At 43.7% G+C, this 27,131-nt stretch overlaps 1 protein-coding gene across 1 annotated transcript in view; it reads left to right on the top strand.

Moving 5' to 3' along the window:
- Positions 1-4,481: 4,481 nt before the first annotated feature.
- Vps15 (vacuolar protein sorting 15) overlaps positions 4,482-27,131 on the top strand; it is a 37,522-nt gene continuing 14,872 nt past the window's right edge. The window contains exons 1-26 of the mRNA XM_075685181.1: positions 4,482-4,694; positions 4,779-4,877; positions 6,358-6,402; positions 6,495-6,574; positions 6,673-6,728; positions 7,090-7,239; positions 7,340-7,441; positions 8,259-8,428; positions 9,581-9,707; positions 10,925-11,094; positions 14,698-14,980; positions 15,783-15,877; positions 15,942-15,981; positions 16,169-16,251; positions 17,092-17,179; positions 17,945-18,092; positions 18,248-18,294; positions 18,409-18,510; positions 19,086-19,220; positions 20,049-20,186; positions 21,378-21,554; positions 21,751-21,807; positions 21,926-21,969; positions 25,493-25,639; positions 25,878-25,926; positions 26,791-27,019. Coding sequence (XP_075541296.1) covers positions 4,786-4,877; positions 6,358-6,402; positions 6,495-6,574; positions 6,673-6,728; positions 7,090-7,239; positions 7,340-7,441; positions 8,259-8,428; positions 9,581-9,707; positions 10,925-11,094; positions 14,698-14,980; positions 15,783-15,877; positions 15,942-15,981; positions 16,169-16,251; positions 17,092-17,179; positions 17,945-18,092; positions 18,248-18,294; positions 18,409-18,510; positions 19,086-19,220; positions 20,049-20,186; positions 21,378-21,554; positions 21,751-21,807; positions 21,926-21,969; positions 25,493-25,639; positions 25,878-25,926; positions 26,791-27,019 — 2,854 coding nt within the window. The 5' untranslated portion in view covers positions 4,482-4,694; positions 4,779-4,785. The remainder of the gene's footprint in view (positions 4,695-4,778; positions 4,878-6,357; positions 6,403-6,494; positions 6,575-6,672; positions 6,729-7,089; positions 7,240-7,339; positions 7,442-8,258; positions 8,429-9,580; positions 9,708-10,924; positions 11,095-14,697; positions 14,981-15,782; positions 15,878-15,941; positions 15,982-16,168; positions 16,252-17,091; positions 17,180-17,944; positions 18,093-18,247; positions 18,295-18,408; positions 18,511-19,085; positions 19,221-20,048; positions 20,187-21,377; positions 21,555-21,750; positions 21,808-21,925; positions 21,970-25,492; positions 25,640-25,877; positions 25,927-26,790; positions 27,020-27,131) is intronic.

The following is a 27,131-nucleotide window of genomic DNA, read 5'->3' as shown; positions in this document are numbered from 1 at the left end:
GCTGCATCACTACTGCCAACATGCGGACCATGCAATTCCCCAAGCACTTAATCAACAAGAGTACAATAATGAAGAGTGGCAAATTGGTCTAGCTGGTTCATTAGGAAAACAAGAAGCTAACGCAAGAAAAAATAAACACTCTAGAATTTTGATGGCTCTGGCTTGGTTAATATATTCAAACATCAAAAAGCTGATTATTACAGAACGCCATAAAGTGTGGTGCACTGTTACCAACTGATTTTTTTAAAGCTATAACCTGTTATTACCAGACATTCATGTACCATGGCTGAAGACACTGTTCATTGTTGCCATGTCTTGAGCATGGGAATTAGTCTCTTTCATAAAGGTTTCATATTGTCTATTCAAAAATATTGTTGTCTATTTCTATAAACACATAAAGGCGCATAACTTCGCTGGGTGTTAAGTAAACTAGTGGCTCCTCTCTTCTGACGCAGACTGAAAGGTGCTTTGCATGGAGAATTTCAACAGGAAATAGTTTCTTGCATTTCAGAATTATACAAGAATTCGCTCCAGTAAGAATTCTACAAATGAGAGAAAATGCACCAGAGAAGCTGACAAATGCACTGTTTTTAGTCTTTATAGTTCAAGTGTACTGGAGAGAGTGGAATGTTTGTTGGTTGATGACCATTGGCTAATATTCAGTGACACTTGTTGAGTCACAGCCACGGTTGTGGACTACAGCCTGTTTTTCACTTTCATCCAAGTTCAGGCACAGCTTTCCAGTGCCTAACAAAACTGTCTGCTGACCAGCTCTCCTCTCCTGTACACCAAAAAAACTCACTGCTTCTGGTGAAAGATTTAAACTAGCTTTAGCTGCCTGTAACTTTCGAGCAAGTACATAACATTCCAATATTTATAAAGGAACATCATTAGCTCCGCTGACCAATTTCACAAGAAGTTCATTTCCGCCTTCAAATACAAATGAAGAATACGACCAATGAGGTCCTAGTTTAGCCGCACTTTTAGGAAGATGCAGGATTTGGTGTACATTGTATGTCATTGCACCCAATCCAAACAAAGACTGTGCTCTCACAACAAACTCCGAGAGAAGATCAGATGATCTCATTATGGTCATCTGAAGTGACGGTGTCTAGTAGAAGTATATAGACACCCTCCACAAGCAAACTGGAATGTCTGACATACTTATCTGGCAAAAAGCCATGAAGACATGGTAATGAATAATGAAGAACCCACCACTTCCATTCACTAGCTTTCCAGATTGTGAAGTCTAATAATCTTTGTGGTGTACGTGTGAACCAATTCGGTGGCTTGATTGCCAATAACCTCCTGTTTAAAGAGGCAAACTTTGTTGTGAACCAATCTAAACATCTTTTCTCTTTTAAATGTGATCACATTTTTATTCTTTTTAAGCTGTTTGTATGGTGTATATTTGTTCCAACAATCTTTCCTTTCTGAATCCTGGGCTTCGCACACAACTGGAAGTTGCACCACAATAATGTGCTGGCCCACAGTGCCTTCATCGTCACCAACTACCTGGTTAATGCAGTGGGGCCAATGATCCCCCAGCCCTGTACAGCCCGGGCTTGGCTCCCACCCAACTTTTTTCTGTTTCCATGCCTCAAAACACCCCTGAAAGGCAATCATTTTGGGACAGCGGACGTGATTAAAGCAGCTAGCACCACAGCATTAAAGGCCAATCCGGAGGAGGACTACCACAACGCATTCAAGAGGTGGAAGTCTCGCTGGAGCCGATGTATTGACGCAAAAGGAGAGTATTTTGAAGGTTTTAAAACTTTTTGTAACAACAAATTCAATAAATGATTTTTAATCGCCTTACTGACATTACTCTCAGGACAGACCCTGTACATGCACCTTGAAGGTATGTATGTGGAAAGCATTTCAACCTCTGCTTGCTTTTCTGGCGTGGAATAAAACGGCCTTTTGTCTCTAAACCACGTACTTTTAAACTATTCCGTTTGGTTCATTTTTCTAACTTCTGCAGAGTTGCATTCACAACTTTCATAGTTAACCGGCTCCGTTTTCATTCTTGCTTCCTAAAATATGCCCTCCTGTCATGCATAATTTGGAAGGCCTTTTGTTAGCAATGGGTATTGTATTTCAAGACTATCAGTGCAATGTTGCATGAAGAAACCTATTCTTGGAGTGAATTATTGTTCAGCTTGATATCATGATACTGCTGCATGGTTGTTATTTAACTCTGCAAGAGAATGGTCCTGCCATCCTACCAAGAGTGCATTTCATGGGTATTACTCTCTTTCTTTTGACATTAGTTTATGAGGCTCACAGATATGTATCTGTGACAACAATAACACCTGACATCTAATTTTGTGCAACATGCACTACATTTAATCAGATAAAAGTTGCATGTTTTGTCTCTTGGACCAGTCTGCTCAGCGGTAGGAGGTCGAGACCACAAATGAGAATGGCTGGCCAAGATCTGTGGTGTATGTCCCGTGTTATGCATCTGACAAGATTTCATGGTGGCAAGAAGACATGTCAGACATGATGTGATCTTTCTAATTATTGTGCACAGAGTTATCAGCATGATAATATCCTTAATGCTATAAAGAGTACCTCCAGCAAGCAGTCTATATGCTTATGCCTTTTTGTTGCTTATGGCAACAAAATCCAACATCCTTTGAAACATGCTCACTTGCTGTCTGATGCACAAAATGAAGAACGCTGCCTTCTCTAAATTTATTAGCAACAAGAAAGCCACTCTGGAAGCAATTATATACATACACAGCAACACACACTAAAACCTACAAATGGGAGAAAAAACACAAACTAAGCTAACAATAAAAGAAACCAGACACCCAACAAGTGTTACATGTTACTCATGTAGGCACATTCAACCTGAGTTAGAGAGATAGATGGTCGACACCCGCACTCCTGTGCATGAATCTGGATATATTAAACCTCAGCTACTCTTTCTGTATCATAACTATCCCCATGTTTGTGAAATCTGGTGTACAACAAGAACAATGATGGCTCGACAGGTGGTTCACCTTTCAATGAGTTCTATAAGGAGGATGCATCAAGTCTTCCAGCCAATGTACACATTACCACATGAAAGCAGCAGCTTACAAAGAGCACAATACCATACAGCACAAATTATATATTTGCCACGTGTTATTAAACTTACATCATTAAAGTACATTAGAATTGGTGCTAAGGCTGGTGCACAATATAGGAATATACTTTAAACAATCATAAATAATGCAGGAGCTTGGAATATGATTGACTATTCTCGGAACTGCTTTGATAATACAAAAGTCAAGGCTTTGTTTTTGGCATCACCCACTCCAAGCATCGCCCACTCCAATTCGTTTCCTCTCTTTTTCCAATTGAAGCATTGGCAAGGTTTGTGCCATGCGCTTCGACCGTGATTTTTCCTTGTTCGCGCACGGCCATGACCATAATACAAGAAAATCGCCCCACTAACGCAGTGGTCCCTGCCTACGTTTTCATATACTTTACCGCAATACATTACGTATGCTTCACCGCATAACATGACTGTATTGCGGCAAAGCTGATTTTATGGAACTGACATTATGTAACGGTCCTTTTGTCCTTCTGCTGCTCGCATGAGCATAAGCTCGAAAAACCACAAAATAAAGACTTGGCTTGCTGCTGGTTGATTTCTAGCTAACATTTCGAGACGTCTACGTTGTTTACAAAAAATCGGTGAAGTTTCTCGCGCTCGGACGCGCTTCAAAAGGCAGCGTCACCACCTATAATTAAGGCAGTCATAAGCGGCAACGAAATCCACACAAGGTACATCAACTTCCACAAAGTTACTGGGCAACGCCATCAATAACTGGCACACGGGCCACCCAGGAGCTGGCAAACGCTGCGATGACATCCACACAAACCACGTCGCTTTCCACAAAGCTATTGGGCAACACGATCAGTCACAGGCACAGGTGAAGTCCGCAAAACACTACATGGGCAGAACTACTACGGACATTCCCAATCACTTCGCCACGAGCTCTCACATTTTACATCAAACAGCTACAATCACTTCTCCACAGCCACGGACACAGGCGAAGACTGCACGGGAAGAACGGAAGCACCGATTCAGGGCTCGATCGTCGCGTTCATCGCTTTAGCGCCACCTATTTAAAAATAATATACGGAGCCAAGCCAAACCATTATTCAGCGTCTATTTGGGTGAACCTAACGCTTTCGGGCCCTAAGCGTTCGTACGACCAGGGCACTATAACGCTTACCCCCCCCTTTCCACTCCTGCGACCTGGTCGCAGGAACGGCGGCCATTCTTAAAACGATGGCAAGTGAAGTACAGACAGTTTAGTAACTAGATTATTCTGCAAAATCATAAAAAATAAGCAAGTAAACTGCAACATAAAATATTAAACAATTATTTTTATTATATGTGCGTTTTAACACGTCTTTTTAAGCACATAATACAATAGTCTCAAGGAGGGAAACTGCGGTTTACTTTATGCTACCTGTTGTTTCGCTTGCGCGCCTGTGCTCGGTCACTTTATCAGCTGTGTTGACTTTCTGTGATGCTTCTCGTTGTTTTCACTAGTGTGACCGTTTACCGTGATTGCAACTGGTACGATGGGTGGTCTATGACCAACTAGAACTCGTAGGATGGAGAAATAAGATTCGACGCGGCACACCGCCTGAGTGGACGAAAGGCTCCAGAGGTCTTTCGCGCGCACGTAGGTGTTTTTCGATTGCGTTGACCATTGTGCCCCGCAAGTTGGAAGCGGTCAATGCTTGACGTGACCACTGCGTGTTTGCAGATGCGCGATGGGCAATCAACTTGCGGGCATCGCCCCGTCGCAGATCTACCCCGTAGAACACTACCTGACCGAGTTACCGGACTTCACTTTCGAGAAAAAGTGAGCACATTGTGTACACCTGCTTCGTGACTGTGTTCGAGCTGTCACGATTCTCGGGCGCGAGGTCTTTTGTTGTGTTATCGCGAAGCGCATTTGCGCGCCACACCGTATATCTAGGGTTCGGCCCTTTCGCTTAAAACCGAGCGGTAACGGAAGCACCGAGTTAGACGCGCCGAAAAAAAAAAATGAAAAACGACAATACAAACCCGCCGAACTGTTGAGAAATTGGTTCGAACCATAGCACAGTCTGTGTTTCAGTACATTTGGCTGGGGAGGAAGAAAGAAAAAAAAACGTTGTTCTATAGCATGGATGCGCGCACTGTAGATTTGGCGCTTAATCAATTGGCTTTAATTTCTACGAGTATAGCATATACAAATCTTACATTTATGCTCATTACATTTTTAAAATAGTTGCAGTCAAGCCGCAAGATTAGGTGAAATTATTGATCTCAACTTCTAGTGGTTTAAATAAAACACTTCATTAACGCTGCCCATGTGTTTAGCAAAAAAATATAATGCAAGAGTTAAGCACACTCTGATACCCGTAATCATGTTGCTACATGCCAACACGTGTCATGACTTTCATTTCAACCCTACTATTCCTGCTTCATTATTTACGTTTACGGCACACTGTTGGTCAATGAACGAAAGGTGCTGTATTATTTCACCTTACCTGGACATACCACAGAGACTGTTGAACAAGTTGTTAAAATTTCATGTAAACTATTGCCAACAGAAGAAGTGGTACGCCTGAAATTGAAAATGAAAAGTTACTAGAAAACACTGGTAAGCTCCCACACAAGTATGACTGCCACAAAACAGCAAATATCATCTCTTCAAATACATAAAAAGCACATTCAATTAAAAAATAGATAGATGCCAGAAACACTAAATCCTATTCTCTGTTTCATACATAGCAGGCAACGCTGTGGTATCTAAAAAGAGTTCACCGGATATGAAAGTTAGTTACATTTGTATGTGCCATGTAATTCAATACAAAATTAAGCTTAATACTTTTATGTTGCGAAATATGATGTATTTATCACATAAGAGGTCTCGTAGATCTGAACCGATTTACCACCAGATAATTGGAGTGAAACGATTCTTCACCCAGCGGCCGCAGCGTATCCCCTGCGTTCACAACCGATATATAGTGCGTCACCTATATTGGAATCACAAATGTGCAAAGTAACAGGCATCTTGATGTTAACTTGCATCCACCAGTTGTAATAGCGATATCTTCATAGAAAACATAGTAGATAAAAAAAAGAGAACTGCTGTGCAAAAGGTTTGAAGCGAAATCTCTGTGGCCACACTTCTTGTGCGGCTTGCGCAGCGTTGTCTGCTATGTTTAAATGGAGTATCGGTTCACACTTCACCGCATTATTGGTAAAGTTGCTGCGGGTTAGTACAGGCTGTGTGCGGAATGTAAAGTGAATTACTGCCGTCCTTGTGACTGTATTCTGACACATTCTTGCAGTTTGGGTAGCACAAGGTTCTTCAAAGTCGCCCGTGTGAAAAGCAAGTAAGTGCCAGTACACATGCTCTGCGTAATTCGATGGGCTGCACACCCACACTACTAAGTCATTATACAAAACCACAATATAATTTTTTCAGAGAGGGTCTCGCCATTGTGAAGGTCTTTGCAATTCATGACCCTTCGCTGCCACTCGCTCCCCACAAGGATACGCTTGAAAGTGAGCTTCTCGCACTTTTGTGGATAGTCTGGCGTACTATGTCGACACGCATGTGTACTGCAGATTGACATTCATTCTCATGCTTTTGTCTTTTCTAGGGATACGGCGAGTTCTGTCAGATGTTCCAAATGCACTCCCTTTTCAAAAAGTTGTTGTAAGTGCCACCCACTAAAGAGCAATTTCTGCTGCTAGTTCTAGACGTTGCGAGTAATTTTGTGTGATGTAGTGTTGTGATGAATGTGAAGTAATTATGTAATCCTCCACAAATGTGTTAGTCGGCTTAAGACAACATAACTATAACTTTTTGACATAGATTATCGGTTAGCAGTTGCATTTTCTTAAGTCAGTGCCTTTTGACCAACTGTTTTTGTTGAAATTGTATTGGTAGCTATTGCAAATGCTTATGTAACTAATGGGACAGGTGTACTCTGGCGCACTGTTTGCTGTCCAATATAATTTGTTTCTGCTAAGTCTCTTCTGCTGACATTCCCCATTCTGTGTGCCTCGTTTTCTAGGAAACGGACAAGGCTGGCTTACTGGTTCGTCAGTTTATCAAAGATAACCTCTATGATCGCATCAGCACGCGGCCATTCCTGAATTCCATTGAGAAGCGTTGGATTGCATTCCAACTTCTTCATGCTCTAGCTGAAGCTCACAAACGTGGGGTAAGCAGATTGGTTTTATGATTTTGTTGTGCTGACTTGTTAAGGCAAATCTTGTACCTTGATCACTGCTTGCTGATATAAATGTGTCATTGTTTCTCAGATATGCCATGGGGACATAAAGCTAGAAAACATCATGGTAACTGGCTGGTATTGGGTCCTTCTGACAGACTTTGCCAGCTTCAAGCCTACATACCTGCCAGAAGTAAGAATACTGCTTTTCTTTGTCTTAAAAAATTAATGATTATGTGTGCACCCACCATATCTGGCAGTTTGCTATCACAGTTTTTCCAACTAAACTTAGCAAATGTCATGAAACACTGTGGGGGGATTTCACACATGAGGCACCAGAAATGCCTGTATAATTCTCTGGTTGCCGCTAGCATAAAGGTAATTGCCTGTATTTTCTTTGGCTGCGCAAATCTACATCATATTTATGTGCCAATGAATGTAATGAATTTGCATTTTGTCAACCCTACTGTGCTTGATGCACTGATTATTCTTGCAAAAGGACAGAATGGTGGGCAAGTACATAAAAAATGTGCATAACGTTACATTTTATCTCGAGAGATTTCAGCATCTTCCCAATTTGTGAAAGGGAAGAACTCATCCACACAACTGTAGCACGAAGATACAAAAGGAAACAGATGCAGGTTTCTCAGCAAGACAGCTTCCCTGTTGTGCACTTCGCATGCGACTGTTCTAAACACACTAATGAAAGTTGTCAAACTAGCACTTTCGAGTGGGCAGTTCCTGTTAATGAAAAGCCAGTATCAAGTGGTAAACACACGTGTCAAAACCATTTGATTCGTCAGATGACATGTCAGAGAGATGGCTGCTTGGGAAGATGAACGCTCTGTTGCTGGATGTTTTGTTGTTGTGACTGATTGCACAGGGTAAAAATAAAAGGATCTTTTCGAAGTGCTCTATTTTTGTATGAGAATGCTGGCAGCACTTACAAGTGCTTTTGTCTCTGAATGCTAAAACTTGTGGTGATTTAATTGCGCTTGCCCTACCTGTAGGACAATCCAGCAGATTTTTCATACTTCTTTGACACATCTCGGAGAAGGACGTGCAACATTGCGCCTGAGCGCTTTGTAAAGACCCTCAACCCTGACTCGAGCCACTACTTGCCCGAGGAAGGCATCGGTACTGGCGAACTGACTCCAGCCATGGACATCTTCTCACTCGGGTATGACTACTTCTGATGGCAGCATGGCAGAGGCACCCACATCCCACCCCACCTATAATGTGTTTATGGCTAATTATACTCCTTTTTGATTGCATCCTAGGTTGCTGACTATTGATGTGTGTTCTCGGCATGGTTAGAGATCATTCGATACCATTTTAATGTTGATACGTCATCTGCAAGTCGCCTAACCAACCGTTTCTTTTTTTCTGTAAGTGGTCACAAGATAGCCAGATCCCAGATATGCCAACCATATCTGAAGTCAGCTACGAAAACCTTGTCTTTGAAAATGCTCATGTACTTAAATATAGGTGTACGTTAAAGAACCCTAGATGGTCTAAATAATCCTAAGTCACCCATTAATTACGTCGTCTCGTAGCCTGTGAGTTTTTTGGGGCATCTCATAGCTTGATTTTGATTTTATTCTTTGAGCTGCTTTTTTGCTGTGCAGCTTTGCAGTATAAAACTCAATCAATTTCCACAGTGCATTTTGTCAACTTTTTTCTTCAACAAACAAGAAAGATGAAATCTGTTGCTGTGTACATGGACAGTGCGCACAGAAGCTTTGTTCAAGACATGGCATTATGAAGGAACTAAATTTACTCGAGGTCAGACATGCTGTGTGGAATAGGAAGGTGTACTGTGATGGTAGAGCACATACATGTCGAGAGTGAGTTGTAAGTTGCAGGGTGTATTCCATGTACTTTGCTGGATATGTGCTCACACAAATGTGCTGCTCCATTCTCGGTGGCATCTGCACAATCTTCACCGTGTTGTTTAGACTGAGAGCCTTTTTCACTGGCCTTTTTTGTTTTTGAAAATGCTCGTGTTGGGTCTGCATGTTGAGTAATCTTTATAAGCCTTCCAAATCTTTTGCTGTTTGTAGATAATTGAGTCGTGAAAACCCAAGAGTTGCATTAACCTATATGGAGGTTAAGACAAATTTATTACACAGCAGTGCTGTTGTTGATGCTGCACATTCTACGCTTTTTGCCATTTTTCACTCTCCTCTGGCCACTTCGTAAATAACAATTTTTTGTGACAGCATCAATTTGCTGTAAAAGTATCGCAGTTCTGTCTCCACATTCCAGTTTTGTGTCTGTGCATTCTTTTTTCGTGAAGGTGCCATGTGAATTTCCCACCTTTCTGTTACAGTTGCGTCCTGACTGAGCTGTTCACTGAGGGACATCCTCCCTTCTACTTCTCCCAGCTGCTTTCTTATCGAAGCGGGGAGTACAGCCCAGCAAAAATACTGGAGAAGATTGATGACGTCGATCTTCGGGCAAGTGCACTTTTTTTGTCAGTTTTTGTTTTCATTTAAACGAAGCCTCCTTTGATACGTCACATTGCTGTCACATGATACTTGACACCACTGTGCGTCATTGGAATAACTCTTATGCCTTGCTTCAGAATAATCTTGCACTGAAGTGGAGCAGAAGCTGCACAAGGCGTGCTCCATTGCAGACGACACTGATGTCTAGGGGCATGTGGTGTAGGTTCACATCCCTAAAGCAGGATAATCACATTGACAATAACGCATTCACATTATCACGCTTATAATTGGCAGATGTCAGATGTAGCTTCCACTCCGGTGCTGCATTATATACTTGCAGGTACATTCACACCAAAAGCTTTGAGATTCGTCACTACATCCTACAAATGTGGCAGACAGCTGGCTGCCGGGCTGTATGATGAATTATTAAATATCACCACCTTATGTTCTGCGCTGCAATGCACATCCCCTCCTCCCTGGTTGTAACGTATGCGCATTAACCTGCATGCAGAAATTTGTTTTTCCTGCTTTTGTGGCTCAGTCACAATAATTAATTTTCACTTTAGCAGCGGTGACTCTTTACTGAACCATGTGAAAAAAAAAATAAATAAAGACGTGCTTCGGAAATGGCCTACTGGTCAGCATCCTAAGCCATGCGTAATTTATCTAAATCCACAAATTCAATGTAAGGCCTGCTATAGATGGACTGCGCTGACAGGTCAAATGTGATGTTGAGCCATGCAGCAAATATAACAGAAACATCAATTGTGCATGAATAACATTCATTTGTTATATTTGTACCAAGAAGAGATGATTTATGTAAACAAGACATTGCATTTGATTAGTAGCGAGCACAAAGTAGTAACGGCTGCTTTGTCTGATGTACCCATTAATAGGCACTGTGTTCAACAAGCACGAAGATCTTTAGTCGATACTTTCACAGGTATACTTTGTGGCGCCTATGACACCTATGATACCTATTTGTGGCACCTATGAAATCTAAGCACCAACTTGCCCAGGAAGTCCTTTTGAATTAGTCGATACTCTAGTGATGCACCGGGTTTCCTCCTTGTTCGAGAACAACTGTGGTAGCCATGTGAGAGTTGGCCTGCCATAAGTGCACATTTAGATTTGTGTGTCGTTAGCTTTGCTTATTACGACTTGCAGATACCAATTGTTGCCCATGAACGTGCCCTTGAATGTCTTTCATCCTCTTCACATGACAGGACATGATCCAGCACATGCTGCAGAAGGATCCGACCTTGCGGCTATCGGCCGAGCAGTACTTGGACCAGCAGAGGGACCGAGTGTTTCCGCAGTATTTCTACACATTCCTAGGGGACTACATTAAGGAGTTTGCCACCCTTGCCCTGTCGCCAGATGAGAAAGTTGCCAGGTGCGTGAGGCTTTCTTATGGTGCATTCGACTGGTCACTTTTGAGCGCTCTACACATACAGAGCACCGCTCTCCTGCTGGGAGCATTCGGTGACACTTTCGCCTTAGAGCTGGGAGGGAGATTGAAATACAACAGAATGCCAGTCATGTGGCTCCTCTTATTGCTCAAGGAGCAGCTAAACATTCAACTCGGGGCAGGCTTTTCCTGACTGCAGACTCTAGAAGGGTTCACTTCACTGCAAACTGAGTCATAGTGCAGTGGGAATCAGTCAATTGTACCATTATGCTCCTTGATATCCCAACATCAAAGATGTTGAGAGTTGAGTGATGACCATGGAACAGGTGCATAAAAGCAGCTTCTTAGAAGCACACATTCGGCTTTCACTGTGAGAGTTTGCATGAATTGCACAAGTCTGCAATTTCTTTTGTGTCCCATTCAGGCATTGTGTGTACAATTCCACTCGCCGATGTAGCTTCGCAATAACAACAGCACTGATTAAAATTGTAATATTTAAGAGGTGTTGAATACACATTGAGACACTTCTAATTGGACCTTTGCTGCCAAAATAATGAATAGTATGCGCAACGTGTTCTTTAGAAAGAAGTTGGATGGTAGGGCATTCTTGTATTTGCTCTTGGTGCCTTTGTGTGGTCGTGTAGTGAATGCACCTTTTTCAGTGTTTCCCACGATGTTTTATATTGTGAAAATTTCAAAAGTGGTTGAGTGGATGTGTTCCTAAAACACTGCTCGTGAAATAGCTGGATGTTTTCATAGGGGGCATACGAGAGTTCTGGCATTCAGACAATAGTACTGATTTGAAAATTGCAAGTTATTACGTCTGTTGTGCAGCAGCACACTTGTGATCTTGCTGAAGATGAAAGAAACAATAAAATTATGTTTTCACTGGAACAAAAGAGGAGAACATTACTGGCTGCACGCAGGAAACATCGACAGTTGCTCCACCAGAGTGTGCCACCTTTTGGCAAAACTTAACCCCAGAACTGTGAATTTCTTTTAAAGCCTACATTTACTTTGTAATCTTTTTCTAGAAATTAAGATACCAGGTATGCTTATAGTGACTTTATTGCTCTTGTCGGAAAATATATCAAGAGACGGTGTGTATGGTAGGGTGTACCTCTCGTACAACAGATAAATAATTGGGTGTACAACGTATGGTCTAAATGTTCCTAGGGTCACATTCCGAGTCATTACTTTACCTAAAATAATCCGTGTCAGGCCTACCTATGGGGGCTTCATTTTTTTCTGGCCTGTTATTGTTGCATGTTACAGTAAAACATCGTTAAACCGTACTCGCTTAAGCAGTAGTTTCGTTTTAAAACTAGTAATGTCAAATCCGTGACTCAGCAGCCATTGAACATAATGCATTTTTTGTACTTTCATAAACCGTGCCAGCTTATTGCGTACGTATCATTTAAGACATAGTGTTTCCACTTTTCGTTGCACGATCACGGCGGTGCGTCGTCCCCATCGGGCAGCGGCAGAACAACAAGCCTCAGAGATCAGAACAAGGGCCTCCAAGCGCCCTGTGCATTTGTGCATGAAGCCACAACATCTCTCCAGCTTGTGGGTTCCCGCAGTACTATTACATCAAACTCTTGCCTTTGCTTCTGAGTTGTTGATAAATTCGACTTCGCCTGCCATCTCCTAGCTGCCTTGTTAGCTCAGAAGGTAGAGCGGCTGCCCATGAAACGCGGTGGTCCCGGTTTTGAGTCCCGGACCAGGAGGAATTTCTCTTCAACTGCAAAGCTATTTTTTTAGGAACCCATATGGGTTTCCTTTGTAGCACTTATCTGTGTTTGCGTAGATGTCTCATTTTCCCTTTATTAATCAACATCAACATCATTTTGGCACTGTGCCAGTGTTGTGGCGTCGTACAAACTAGGACTTGCGTCATGCTGAAGCTCAGATGAAAAACACCGAGTGCTCGGCATAGAAGAAAAATTGGACATCATTTGCGCTATCGCATGTGGCACGAAGAAGTTGGCGCTGGCACGTGACAAGGATCTGCCGTTGACTACGGTGTGTGGCATTTGGAATGCGAAGAAGCTGCTTGGCAGCGCTGCTGTGACCGTGAACAGATGTCAGCTACAAGGTTAGACTTTTTGCTATCGTAGCCTCTGTTGTTGCCAAACGTTCGCCAAACGACAGTGCTGAGGACGATACGGAAAGTGACGGCACAGGTGATTCAGCCCCAACGATGGCAGAAGCTGTGTGTAACGTGTGGGGATGCGTGACTCTCACGCCTCCCCTGAGATCTAGTTTTCCCGCATGGCTCGTCTCCTGCAGGGCGGCTTCGCCCGCCGCGTGGCCTGGCGCCCGCGGCGGTCGGAGTGGTACAAGCGCGGTGCGAGAGATGGCGCGAGCGTCGCGCCGCTGCGGGGTTACTCGGGCGCCGGGAGACAAGGCGCTCGGTCTCTCTTGGGTTCGAGACAGCAAGCAGCACGGACGTGCCGTGTCGCACGTGGAGCGACCCTCTTCCCCGGCGGGTCGGCGCGCGGCGTGGACATCCCGCACGCTGCCGACCGATGCTTCTGCGAGACCGCCTCGCGTGGCCGCCTTCGAACGCGCCACGATTCGCGTGACCATACACGCGAAGGACCAGGCGTTGGGATCCAGCATGGGGCGAACATATTCGCTCGCTTCCGGTCGCGGTGAGTCGGACTTCTGGATTTGTCGCGCGCCCATCGGCATGTTTTGTGTGTAGCAACTCGGCTAGCAGGCACTGATCTATGAAAGGTGCAATAAATGCCCTTGTGATTGTTTGCACTACTGTGTTGTCGTTCCTTTGTCCCAAGAGCACGGGTGTGAGAGACCCCACAAACGTCAGCCTCATGAATGCAATTGTCGCGATGAAAACAGCACCCTGCAATGAAAAAGGCACCCTGCGGCTTCTGCAGTGCTACCGCGCCCGTGCACAGAGAATGTGCAACACCAACGAGGAATCTACCATGCAAGTGTTTGCCAAGAAGAGGGAGTGGCTGAATGGCTGGCTCGCAGTGTCAGTAAGTTTGAGGCTGCTGCCGTCGCTGCGAGGTCACCGCGGCATCAAACGAAAATAACAGACTTTTGTCATGTGAAGTGAAGCAATACTGCATGTTTGCCCTTTCATCGCATTCTCTCTGATTTCCGTTTTTGACAGGTAAGTGGGTGATCTCATGCTATTCCGATTAAGCAGTACTACCGTTTAGTACATACTTTTTCAGAGCTCCGGCCAACTACGGTTTAACGAGGTGTCACTGTGTTTATGTATGTGTCAAAATTACGAGGTAGTACAATCTTTATCATGATACGTTAACCCATCATCGACAGTTGAGGGTTTAAGAAACCCAATAGTATATAGGCATGTTGTTTATTGCGCCGTCATTAAAAGTGTAATGTAAGGCAGGCAAACTAGATGTGTACAGTGTGGCAAAACAAGCCGCCAGTTCTGGTAGTTTGTGAGCCAACCAGAACGAGGTGTTGTTTCAGCCCATGACAGTGTACTGGTCATATATGTTGCTTGGATATATGCATTTATCAGCGTATTGTTTTGTTCAATGAGGATTACATTGCACAAGGGATGGGGATTATTGCACTGTGCAGGCTCCGGGTAGACATCCATGCCATCCTGTACTCGCTCGTGCTTCCAAAAGGGGCACAGTCCAGCGGAACTTCGGTCGGCTGCGAGGGTGACCATGTTCCACCATCCACCTTGTCACCGCTCCCGGCTGGATCCGACGGTCTCTGCATTGTGGTGGCCGTTCTCACTTCTTGCCTACGTAGCCTCAAGCACTGCTCAGCAAAGCTCCAGGCACTCGAGCTCATCCGCGAGCTCTGCCCAAGACTGAGCAGTGACATAATCCTCGACCGGCTGCTTCCGTACATGGTAGGGTGTTCGGCCTCTCGTACAACAGATAAACGATTGGGTGTGCAATGTGTGGTCTAAATGTTCCTAGAATCACCTTCCAGGTGATCAGGTGACATTACCTAGAAAATTCCAGGTGACATTACCTAGAAAAATTTGTGTCAGGCCTACCCTCATGGGCTTCATCACATATTAATTAGGGCTCCCTCCAAACCTCCTAAAATAACTTGTCTAATAAGTGGAAGAGTTTGAGTGCCTTTGTTTAGCTTCCCATATGTTCAGTGCACTTATGTGTCGAAGTTGAGATTTAACAAATATGTTTTTGGGGTCCCATCAGGTTGGACTTAAAAGGTGGCATTATTGTTTATGGCAATAAGAACGCAGTGCTAATTTTTATTCTGATAGGCTTAGCTATCAGTTACTTCGTGTAAAAAAACAAATTAGACAGTTTACTTGGATTTGGGAAGCATCCTATTTGCAGTATGAAAGTGCTGTTTAGCATTGCACATTTCCTGAATCTGTTGTAGTCCAACTTACATTGTTTCTATAAAAAACTCACATGATGTCTGTGGTGTGAATGTAAACATAAGGATAATGTCTGCTCCTCTTTCATTATGGCACTGCAGTTGTTGCCTCTTGCCTGTAACGAGGTTCTTTCCGACATAACGTCATTGAAGAGAAGCAGCAGTGACACTGCTTGAGAAAAAATTGTGTTTGGTTTGTGAGGCAAGTGGGGGTTGTTGGGGGGAGGAGGAGGGGTGGTACTGTTGCATTTAGAACATAGCACAGTGCAGTTGTGCAACTTTTCCCCCCCATGTTTCAGCTGTACCTCATCAATGACAAGTACCCGCGAGTGCGGGCTGCAGCTGTGGAAACGCTCACAACCTGCCTGACACCGATTGACACCCTGCCAAGGAGGTAATGCTGCCGCTGTGGCATAATCGCCATGACGATGCTGACGAACGCCTGTTTTTATTTTCAGTGATGCGAATGTGTTTCCGGAGTACATCCTGCCAAACTTGGTAAGTTTTCTCTTACCAGCATGTCAAGCGGAGAAAGACAAAACACTGATATCTGTGTCCCGTGTGTCTTTCTTGCCCTGTTGTGTCGGCTGCTTTCCATGTTGATTACAACTTCATGCACTTACCACAAACTCCATATTGACACAGCTCTCTGCTTTTGCAGTAATGTCGTGCTGTTTCCTTGCAGATGCATGTCACATTGGACAGCGCTGTGATAGTGCGAATGGCACTTGCAGAAAACATTGCGCTCTTGGCTGAGACTGCGCTCAGGTTTGTGCTGCACTCCTTGTGTTGCTTACGTACCAGTGCTGTCTGGTGGGGCTTTTTAAGTTTATGACTGATTTAAAAAAGTATTTCCCCAGGGTCATCTAAATTTGCTTATTGATGTGTGATATTAGAGAGAACTGAGATTCTAAGAACTCTTCTTTCTGTCATTGGTCATTGAATTCTGAATGGTTAGTTGTCCTTGTAGAATTTTAAGTGTTGCATTAACAGTAGCAGTTTTCTAATAATGCATCAAAATTGTCATAAGTACCATATTTATTCTATTATAAGGCGGTGACGATTGGAAGGCGAGGGTGCCAGTTGGAGGACCCAAGAAAATATTGCCTTATAGTATGTCTTCATGGCATTGCGGCGCGCGCTGCCGTAAAGCCATACCTAAAGGCAAAATTTGCACATATGGCGGGGGGGGGGGGGGGGGGTAGGGGTGACTTCGAGGCTAAAGATTCTGGCAAAAAAAAGAACTTGCCCTATATTCGAATAAATACAGTACTTCTACATCTTTAGGCACAACGCAAGAGCAATGCCTAGCAGTGATTGCTCACATTGTGAGGGAAAGATTAGAAATAACAGAGAAAAAAGGATCCCACAACAGGTTCTGATCAATCCTGAACCAACTTTTTTGCCTGAAAGTTATAGAAAGTAATGCCAGATTAAGCAGCCAGAGAAAGCATGTTCGTCTCACTTTAGCTGTGCAGGGAAATAAATTGTCTCACTTGTCTCACCGTTTTTTAAAGTCTCAAATCACAGCTCTCGTAGCGTATTACCTATTTAGCTTCTGTGGTGTTAATTATAATGTGGTTCTGTCTACATGTAAAAACAAAACAGGTTTCTGGACATGAGCACTCAGCACGAGGTGTCTTCTCCGGATGGCACAAATGTCGAGCCAACTGTGCAGGCTCAACATCACCACCAGGTGAGCAGTAAATTATGTGTTTTTTTGTTAATGTAAAAGAAAGAGGGGGAAGCAAAGGATACACTGCAGGCTAAAAAGTACCAGAATGAAAATTCGTGATTGCAATTGTTGTAGTGTGCTGTATGTGCAGAAATACCATGCAGAAATAACAAATGTACAGTAATGATTTACAGTCTGGTATTTTATTGTTTTTGTACGTGTATCTTCATCAGCAATGTGACTTCTAAAGGCAGGTTCAGAAAATTTGTGAGCCACACGAAATTGGCTGTTGAGATTTGCACTGGACACAAAAATGCTTGCAGTGTGACTTACAGGGGCATTTGGGGAACAGGCATTCGTGCATTTTTGTTTTTGAGAATGACATAGTCAAAGCAGACCAGGGCTGAGCTTTTGTAGTGATGCCTTTTCCAACGCTCTTCCTTTTCATGCTTTGTCCGTGGTCAGAGTGATGCTCTGCCTGCATTATCAGTGTCATAAGTTGTTTGTAAACAGATGATAAGAGTGGCACAGGATTGAGCGAAAGACATCACTACGAAATCGCAGCCATATCGTCGCTTGTTTGGGGGCTTGTGACGTCATATTGAGTGCCTGGCACTTGGATACCAAAGCTACTTAGCAGAAAAAGACCTGCAATTAAAAAAAAAAAGACCAGAGAGGCTCGAATGCTAGTCTTGGTGCCAGCACCCTTGTAAAACAAATTGATGGGTGTAATTGTTGCATAGCTAGGTTGCAATGCTATTCACTGATGACTTGTTATTTTGCCAGGGTTCATATGATTCTGAGCTCCAAGCCCTTCAGCAAATGGTTCAGCAGATGGTGTCGACTCTGCTGAGTGATTCCAACAACATAGTCAAGCAGATGCTGCTGGAAAAAGGCATCACACGGCTGTGCTTGTTCTTTGGCCGGCAAAAAGGTTGGCACCTTCGCAATAGTAGCATGTTCTGTTTCCCTTATGTGCGTTTTGTAGACGTGCAGCCATTCAGAGTTCGTGTTCTATCACAAAGGCATGATGGCAATGGTGAGTGCATCATTCGAATTGTGAAATGCCTTTCCTATTGTCTGTTACAGCGAATGATGTCCTACTGTCTCACATGATCACATTTTTGAATGACAAGGTATGTGTCACCCCTATTACGCAGATCCATCTGTGGGCACACAACTGCACTCCCATACAGTGCATGCATTTATTAGTATGCCCAATGTCTGATGAAACTTTTCCTCATTTTCAGGAGGATCGACATTTAAGAGCTTCATTCTTCGACAGTATTGTTGGCGTCGCAGCTTATGTTGGATGGCAGTGCTCGCCTATTTTGAAACCTCTCTTGCAACAGGTTTGCTATACTCTTTAAACGACAAGATTTCGTTTTGGGCTGATTCATGTGTTAAATGCACGGTTTACCAGAATGATTAACAAAGAGTTGAGACAAGATACAACAATGAACAGAGAGCATGTGTTTGTGCTCACTGCACCTTGTGTCGTGTCCAGTAGTATTCACTGTTTCTTTTTGAGCTACAAATTGGTGCATGGGATGCCAGCTAGCTTTTCAATACAGCATCCAGCACCGCTGATTATGTCATGGTCTCACTGGTGTAATCAAGTGGTTTTGGATGATGATGACATAATGTAAGAGTATGTTGTTTTTCATAATGACAACTATTGCTACTGTGTAAACATTGTTACCGTCGGTCCAAGTGGTGCAGTTTTGTCTAATTTGGCTAGACAATCCTCGTAATGAAGCATATATTGACTCCTTTTAGAATCTCTACGTCGATAAGGTTTGTTATTCAAAATTAGAAAAGGGTTTTCTTATCTGACTTGTAAGTGTAGCTTTGGTTCAAGTATGCTGTATTTTGAATATTTCACTCTAGAATAATGCTCATTCTTTTGTGTGTTTTACCTTTTCAGGGCCTTGCAGACACAGAGGAGTTTATCATCAGCAAAGCACTCAAGGCTCTCACTGAGCTTGCTGAGATGGGACTCTTCAGGAAGCAAATGCTCTACGAGCTCACGGCCGAGACCATTCCCCTTCTCTACCATCCTGTGAGTTAGCAGAAACATTTTTGCTTTCACTACGCCCTGCATTGCTTCTTCCGATCAGCGTAGCCACCCTAGGCTGATAGATTTATCCGCTTTGCATGCTATGTGTACAGAGAATGCAAGCTATGACTGTCATGCTGCAGTTGAACCATGTTGCAGCTTCAGTGCACTGGTGCAACTTCACTGTTAGTAACGGCAAAACATTATGTCTGTCGCATGCCTTTATCGCGAGTCTGCAGGATTACTAATTTAGTGAAGAGCTCAGAGAAACATTTTTTTACAAGAAACTTGTTTGCATTGGGGGCACTTCCGGAGTGTGTGTAATAATGAGTTGATTTGAATAGTACTATCAAGATCAGCCAGCAACACTTTTTACCAATTGTCCACAAAGTCGCTGCAGACACAAGAGCGCACAGCAAGAATGATAAGGTCTTCTTACTTTGTCAATATTTCAACAGGCAGACCAAACTGTGTGATCTTGAGACACCATTTTTGTTTCCATAGCTGCTTGCATCAAAATTTTTTGTCATGGTCGCAAAAACAGTTGCCGGAGGCATGTACTCTCTTCACCAATATAATATGGAACACCGGATTTGTTTTCAAAGCCAGTGATTTTCGTTGTGTGTGCATGTAATGAGGAAACGTTCTATGGGATCCTTCAACAACGTAACACATAAGACACAACATAACGAACATCAGTGAGTGAGGCTCTGACTTGCGCATTTGCAAGAATGGCTCTTTGAATGCGTAAAATTTCCTTTTCATATTGGCAGAGAGTGTACTGTAACTAACATTAAGAGCTCTCCCATCATGGGCCTTTTCTTTTTCCAGAACCTCTGGATCCGACAGAACACAGTCGGCTTTGTGTGTGCGGTCACCAAGACCTTGTCACTCGCTGACACCCAATGCAAGCTGAGGCCCATGCTTCAGCCATACCTCAAGCGTCCAGTCGTTGAAATGGATAAAGAGGTTGGTGCTCCTATGCAGGACAGCTAATGTCACAACTGATAGCTGTCTTCCGAAAAGAAGACCGAGCTAACTACTAAGTAGTATGAGGCATCTCATTATCACTGTTTTGTTCGCATCTGCAGTTGGTGCCACAATCAAGTTGCTGGAAAGGGCTTCAGTGAATGTAGCACAGTCAGACCTCAATACAAGGAACACGGATGTCACAAAATAAATGTAGAATTTTGCTCACTGATATCGGCATGTAACGATTAACAAATATAACAAATATTAGATATAACAAAGGTATTTTTATGTTGGATGCAACTTCTTTATCACGGTATTCAGCTGTATTTGGCTGTAAGATTACAGAACTGGACGAGGCGTAGAACCTACTGCGTTTAGTTGCAATATGTGATGTGCATTCTTTGCATCTCTGGGCCTTATGCGATGGCAAAATATATTCATTTATCCGCTTTGCATACTGTGTGAACAGAGAACTCAAGCTTTGACTTTGTTGCAGGTTTATTGCACTGGTGCAACGTCAGTCTGTATCTAAACTAAACTGGAGATGCTGTGACTACTCAGCTTCCATGCAAATCTCAATGTTCTTGTCTGCATGTCAAGACTTTGATAACTGTGTAGCTGACCAGCTTTAATAAAGACACACATAGAAACATGATGGCCCACAGTAGCTTTGAAAACAGTGCTACATTATTCAGGCTTCTGTACATTCTGTGTGCATATGCAAGCAGTTGATGAAACCCACAAAATGCTCCACTTACATAAGTTTGACATTATAACAGGTGTTCATATTCCGCATCACCGAAGCATCCGTCTGATGTCACACTGAGTTTTTTCGCCAGGCATTCGAAGGCAGCTCATTTTTGCAGGTTACATAATTATGTAAGTGCACTGTACATATTGTATGCTTAGATGCTGAGTTAATAGGCACATGTAGTGCAAAAGCAAAAATGGGGAAATGCAAGGTAGCACCCGAGATGTTTATACAGTACTATATCTCTAAAATATTAAACTTGCAATGAATTCTGGCAGCATTCAAACACTAGATGACTTTTCACTTTGTATTTGCATGAAACTATAATCGTGCAAGTTACTATTAAAGGAAACTTTAGCTTCGCTGCAGCTTCTTGGATTTAAGGGATGTACCCATGACTTACTGCTGGCTGCCTATTTTTGTTATGTCTGTTGTAGGTGGCCATGTTAAATGCTCTGCAAGATCCGCTCCCACGGAGCCTTTACGACTATGTGGTGAAATTAGACGCTCTGTCTTATCTCTTAGAAGACCTGCGCCGTAGGCAGGTCATGCGATCCATAGTGCGAGCGAAGCACCAGCCAGCCTACGCTGATGTGGACCACCAGCTCAAGTCGGTAAGCCATTTTCACTTGTGGTTTGCTGGCACCAAACTAGAAGCATGTTCCTATGAACGCCAACCAAGAGTGATGCAGTTTCTTTCCACTGGCACAACTACTATTTTCGTGCAACGCATCTGTTGCAAGCAGGCAAGAAAAACGAGAGTGCGAACGATTTTACGTCCAGTATGTGATACAGCTTCGTACATTGCAGGTTTACAGGAGGCTCCAGTCAGATGGTGTGACGGAGGCCATGGAAGACAAGATTGTGGTATGCTCAAGATTTAATATTGTTTGTTATGTGTCATACAATGTTAACTAGAAGGTGGATGTCTTATTTTTCTCAGACGGTGCCTTTTTTCTAACAGCTGCATTCTATCCGTTTCCAGGCAATGAAAGAGCACCTGACCAAGATACACAAATATAAGAGAAGGTACTGTCGCTTTCATATTCCATTTCTGTAAGGACGTATGCAGTAATATTGCGTTTGCAAAAATATTGCACGAAGGACACTTTCGTAGTCATGGAAACGGAAAAAAGATATAGGTAACTGAACTGATTGCACGTAGTACTGTGTGTTCATGTAGAAGGGGCTGATGGCAGTGTTTGCCACTTCACCACTGGAAAACGCTACCACTACTATGAAGAATGACTCGGGCTATAGTTGTCATTAAGCAAAGTTCTCTTCTATTGTGTTGTCACCCCCAGCCCCCTTCCATTTCTTTTCATTGCGCTCTCGACATTTGCGGGCCTGATGCCTGCAATTGCTACCGGCTTTCCCATAAAGCTTCATCGTCTGGTGGCTGAGCTTTTCACACATAGAAGGGTAATGCGCAGGGAAGAAACCTCGTGCTGTATTAGAACCTCGCTTCATGTATTGTGCAAGCTGCTTTCTTTGGCTCATAATTCTAGGGACAGAAAAGAAAACTTCCGTTGAATTCTTGCAAATGTGATACCTGCAACACCAAGGCAACCTTCGTTTGTGTAGTTTAAAAGCCTCTCTGCGCATCATTGCGTGTGTTGCTAGACAGCATTATCTATCTTAATTAAGTAGTGCTGCTAATCCTCACAAGGTGGTGAATATGTGGTAGATAAATCTTCTTAGTCTCCAGAGCTTTGGAGAACCTCCAGTGCTGCAGAAGGGGCACTAGTAGGCCCAGCATCAGTTGTGGTAATGTATGGAGTGGAACTACACAGGCGGTGCTTGAATCTTGCAGTAACTGACGAGTGAAGGCTAGCAAAACGGTGTGAAGTATTTTGATCTGTACTACTATTGACGGGCATGAGCTGTTGCAATTTTGTCTTTTTACTCTTGCCTTCATAGGTGAAAATTTTGTCGTTGAAGTGTGCATGGTTAGGGGGTACTTTTGGCCATGCAATACCGAACAAGAGCTTTTCTCAACACCTGTTTCATATAGATCGTTTTTTCGTAGGCACCGCCATATTGTGAACGCAGTGGCGCCGCCTATGAGCAGCGCCATACTGGCTTGGGTGAAAGCGGTTTTTTGCATGGCAGGTATACGCTCGGCGGTAGGTTCTGGCGTTTGTTTTCGCGGTCCTGCGGTCTGTTTAGAATGACGCGCGTTTTCTACGTGGTAAACAGTTCTGTGAGACGTGCTGAAGTGGTTTAAGGTGTCAGGGCCGAAATTTCTGCTGGCGTTGAGGTGGACGGAACACGCAGCGCGACGTGCGCGCGCATATTTGAGCCTACAATCAGGCTCGGAGATCAATTGTGTATTTCTGAATGTTCCAATCACTAATGTGACCTTATTGCAGTATTATCCTCTATTCCTAAGCTGCGGTTTAGGAGTCATGAAACATACGCGACGATCGTAACAGCGTGGGCACCGTTCTGCTACGATAGGAGTTGTGCTGTTATACTTTGACAAGCGTTCAAACTGTTCACTACAGGTTACATTGTGTGACTACTTGGTTTGATGGATGAGGTTTCTGCCCCTGAATAAAATAGTTTTGGCAAATAATAGCAGCATACTTTACAGTCTGGATTAAGCTTGTCCAGCAAAGGGACTGTTTACGAACTGCGCGAGCGTCCTAAGCAATGGTAGGTGCTGGATTACATATATCTTTGTTCTATATACCGCATGGTCCCAGCATACAGCATCAGCGGTTACATATTTATAAACGTTCTGCGACGTGACTATGCGAGGTCCTACTGCGGCATTAGCCAGTTTTAACGCGAAAGCGTTAAGGAGCTCGTGTCGCAGAAAAGCCGGTGTCGTCGGCGTCCGCGGCGTTGGCCGTGAGCGATAAATCACGGCAGGCGCTTCATAAATAAAAAGCAACTTCCAAGACGGGCTGGGTGGGAATCGAACCAGGGTCTCCGGAGTGTGAGACGGAGACGTTACCACTGAGCCACGAGTTCGATGCTTCAAAGCGGTACAAAAGCGCCTCTAGTGAATGCGGTGTTGCCTTAGAAACGAGCTCTTTCTAAGGCTCAGGCGTGCGTCGCTTGCTCAGGCGCACATTTCGTTGCCGCGCCGAACGGTACGTTGCTCGACGCTCACCGCGTCAGATGCGGGGCGCGTAGTCGCTGCGCCGTAGCCCATTGTCTTACACCCCTTGGCGGGTTGACGGGAACGCTGTCACGTTCCACTCTTGAAGGCGAAGCTTAAGCGTCCTCCAATTTTTATCTTGCTTTTTCAAGAAAGTGGATGACAACCGCAATTTTTTTTTTTCGGTTGTGTTCGTTCCATTCTCTACGACGCACTCACACATATTGCGGAAATTTTGTCCTCAAAAGTAGGCATCGCATTCTTTTTATGCGATCCCTCTCATATGTTATGGCTGTATGCAGGCGAAAAAGGCAATGCCGAAGCGCACAGCTTACATATGTATCGTGCTGGTTCACCAACCGCAGTGATCGCTGTGTTGAGCAGCGCCATCGGCCTCATGCAGGAAGGCTAGCGTAGACATATGGTAATTTGAAGCCTGCTAGACTTGAAATGCGCGAGAACGATGCCGGTGCATCACAAATATTTGATAGCGCCTGCCGCTTAGATGTTTCGTGGTTGCCTAGCTAGGTTGGCCGTACACGAGCATGCGCTCTTATGCTTTATGTTTTACTCCCTACGCCAAGCGATCAGATAGTGAGCAAATTTACCATTTTATGCTGCTAATACAGAGACACCGGTTTTCTTTGTTGAATTAAAACCGACATGGGGGGGGGAGCAAAATAGTTCACAACACATACATACACCGCGACTGATAATGTGCGTACACCGCGGCTGATAAAGCGCTTCACATTTTTGCGCCCCTAAGAGACATTTCCGCCTACTGTAGTTACCGATCCCCCGAAAGGCTTCCCTGACGACCTTATATGAACGGACATGGTGTAAAATTTAACAAAGTACCATCTGAAACATCTCGAAATCGTTCTGCAGCACGCGACAGCAATACTTTCAAGAAGCGCCGCGGCGGATCGCCCAAGCCAGAGAGGAAAAAATACTCTCCGCGCGCCCTATCCTCCTCGCCCGATGAAACGGTCTATAGCACTAAAGTGCTATAATGACATAGGTAGTGCAAAAGTATTTGCACTTGAGCTGGTTGGCACGGCTTCACAGTAAAAAAATAGCGCTAAACGCTGGACAAGAGAGGACAGGTCTAGGCGCTGACTGTCAACAAGTGCGTTTATTTTGAAACCACAATATGTATGCCGCAGAAAGAAAGAGGGTGCTAAAAGCTAACCGCAAATGGTGCATAGTGTCCTTAAGGGAAAAACAAAACAAAACAGAAGCGTTCAATCACGCAATCATGGAGATAGATATTCTCTTTGTTATTAAGATGACTGATACCGAGCTGACACATAAAAGCCCCTTGCAATGCATGGTGAAAGCCTCGTAGATTTCTTCTTTGTCCCATTTTTCTCACTTTCCGCCATGAAAACACAGTCGGAGATGCGTGGGCAACATTGTGCTGATCGAACGATTGTTGTGCAGCGCATCAGAGTCTGAAAATGTGGACACAAAGCTCCGAGGCGGTGAGATTGACCTGGAGAAACTCTACATGTCAAACAGATGCCGTAGCACAGACCTGCTCACGCTCAAAATTGGTGATGAGTCTTCACAGGCTCTCTTGCATAGCAGGTAAGCCAGGGTGTCAGCAACAGCAACAAAAAAAAGAGATTTTTTTTTTTTTTTTTAGATGAAGTGTGAGCTATTGTGATGAATGAAAAAGAGATGCCGTATAACTTTGAAGTACTGCTGGATTGCAAACATTCATTGCAAAAGGGTCTGTTGTTTGGGGCATACAGGACATTCCCATTTTATGTGCTCTTGAACTTGTGCGGTACCTTTTATTAAATTGTTGCTCTTGCCTTGTCAGATCATACAGAAAGAAGGGACCACCTGTTGAATCTCCCCAGGTCACCATGGTAAGTAGATGTCACCGTTCTCTGGACGAAGTTGTAGCTTGTGTGTTGATTTTTCATGCCTTTTTGTTTGCCACCAATTTAAAAGTTATAATATTCATCTCTCTTCTAAGTATTGAAAGTGAAAGAATGTCAAAGGAAAGTGGTTTTCCAGGGAGAACATTGGTAATATTCAGTGGTCCAATGTGCCACACCCTTGTATTTCATATTTAGATCCTGAGCTGAAGGGCTACTAGTTGGTTTTGCATATTGGATTTCTGTAGAGAGAGAGAGGCTTGATGAATAGTGGAAAGTTTGGCATTTAGCATGCAAAGAGCGAAAAGACATGACAACAGGAAATTATGTGACAAAAGCTGTCATGAGCTCACATCTGTTTTATGTTATTGTTGCTTTATGTGCTGCAGCTTAATATGGTAAATTATAGCAGTACCAAGTGGACAGTTTTTTTTTGTCTAAGCAAACATACATGGTATCTTTTAAAATGTTGGTTTGATTCTTTATTATTATTATTGTCCATTGTGCATTATTGCTTGCTACACGCAAGCACATGCTTGGACAATGGCTCCAGCTATCTCGCATCGTTTGTACTCCAAGGGAGACGGCTTAACTTTTTCAGGATGCTTGTTGTCATCCTAGTTCTTCTTCTCCACTGCTGCCTGGCAATGAAATTTTGCAGACATTAGACTTGCACATGACCCTGTGCCTCTTTGCACCAAAACATAAAAATAAGGAAGGACGTAGCAAATATGATAGCAAAGACAGAGTGTGCAATAAGCAAATGTATTCATCATATAAAAAAAAAGTATACGCCGCTGTGCCCTGCATGAACTGCATAAGGCAGGAGTCTGGAGACTTCGCAAATTCCAGAACGAAGACTGGCAACGGATGTTTGGCAAGGTTGAACTGCGGGAGCAGTCTCCCCCGAAGCAGCAGCCACAGCCACCACCGCCACAGCGGCATTCACCAGCCGGAGACGGTGACCCAAATATGGAGCTGCATGTCTCTGGAGCCGAGTCGGCCGATTCTGCAGCCCCGTCTGCGAACGCCTCTCCTAAGCAGCCACAAAAAAACTTCACTGGAATCACCATAGACACAGGTTAGAACCTGCTTTTACTGCACCATTTTAATTCAGTGCAAAAGATTAAGAGAAGAGGCAATCAATGCATGAAGGAAGTGCATTCCGAAGGGAACCATTGCCCCGCTTTGAA

Source organism: Dermacentor variabilis, chromosome 3 (genome assembly GCF_050947875.1).
Source record: "Dermacentor variabilis isolate Ectoservices chromosome 3, ASM5094787v1, whole genome shotgun sequence".
Lineage (NCBI taxonomy): Eukaryota > Metazoa > Arthropoda > Arachnida > Ixodida > Ixodidae > Dermacentor > Dermacentor variabilis.
Note: the sequence above shows the minus strand (reverse complement) of the source record. Positions and strands in the feature narration are given on the sequence as shown.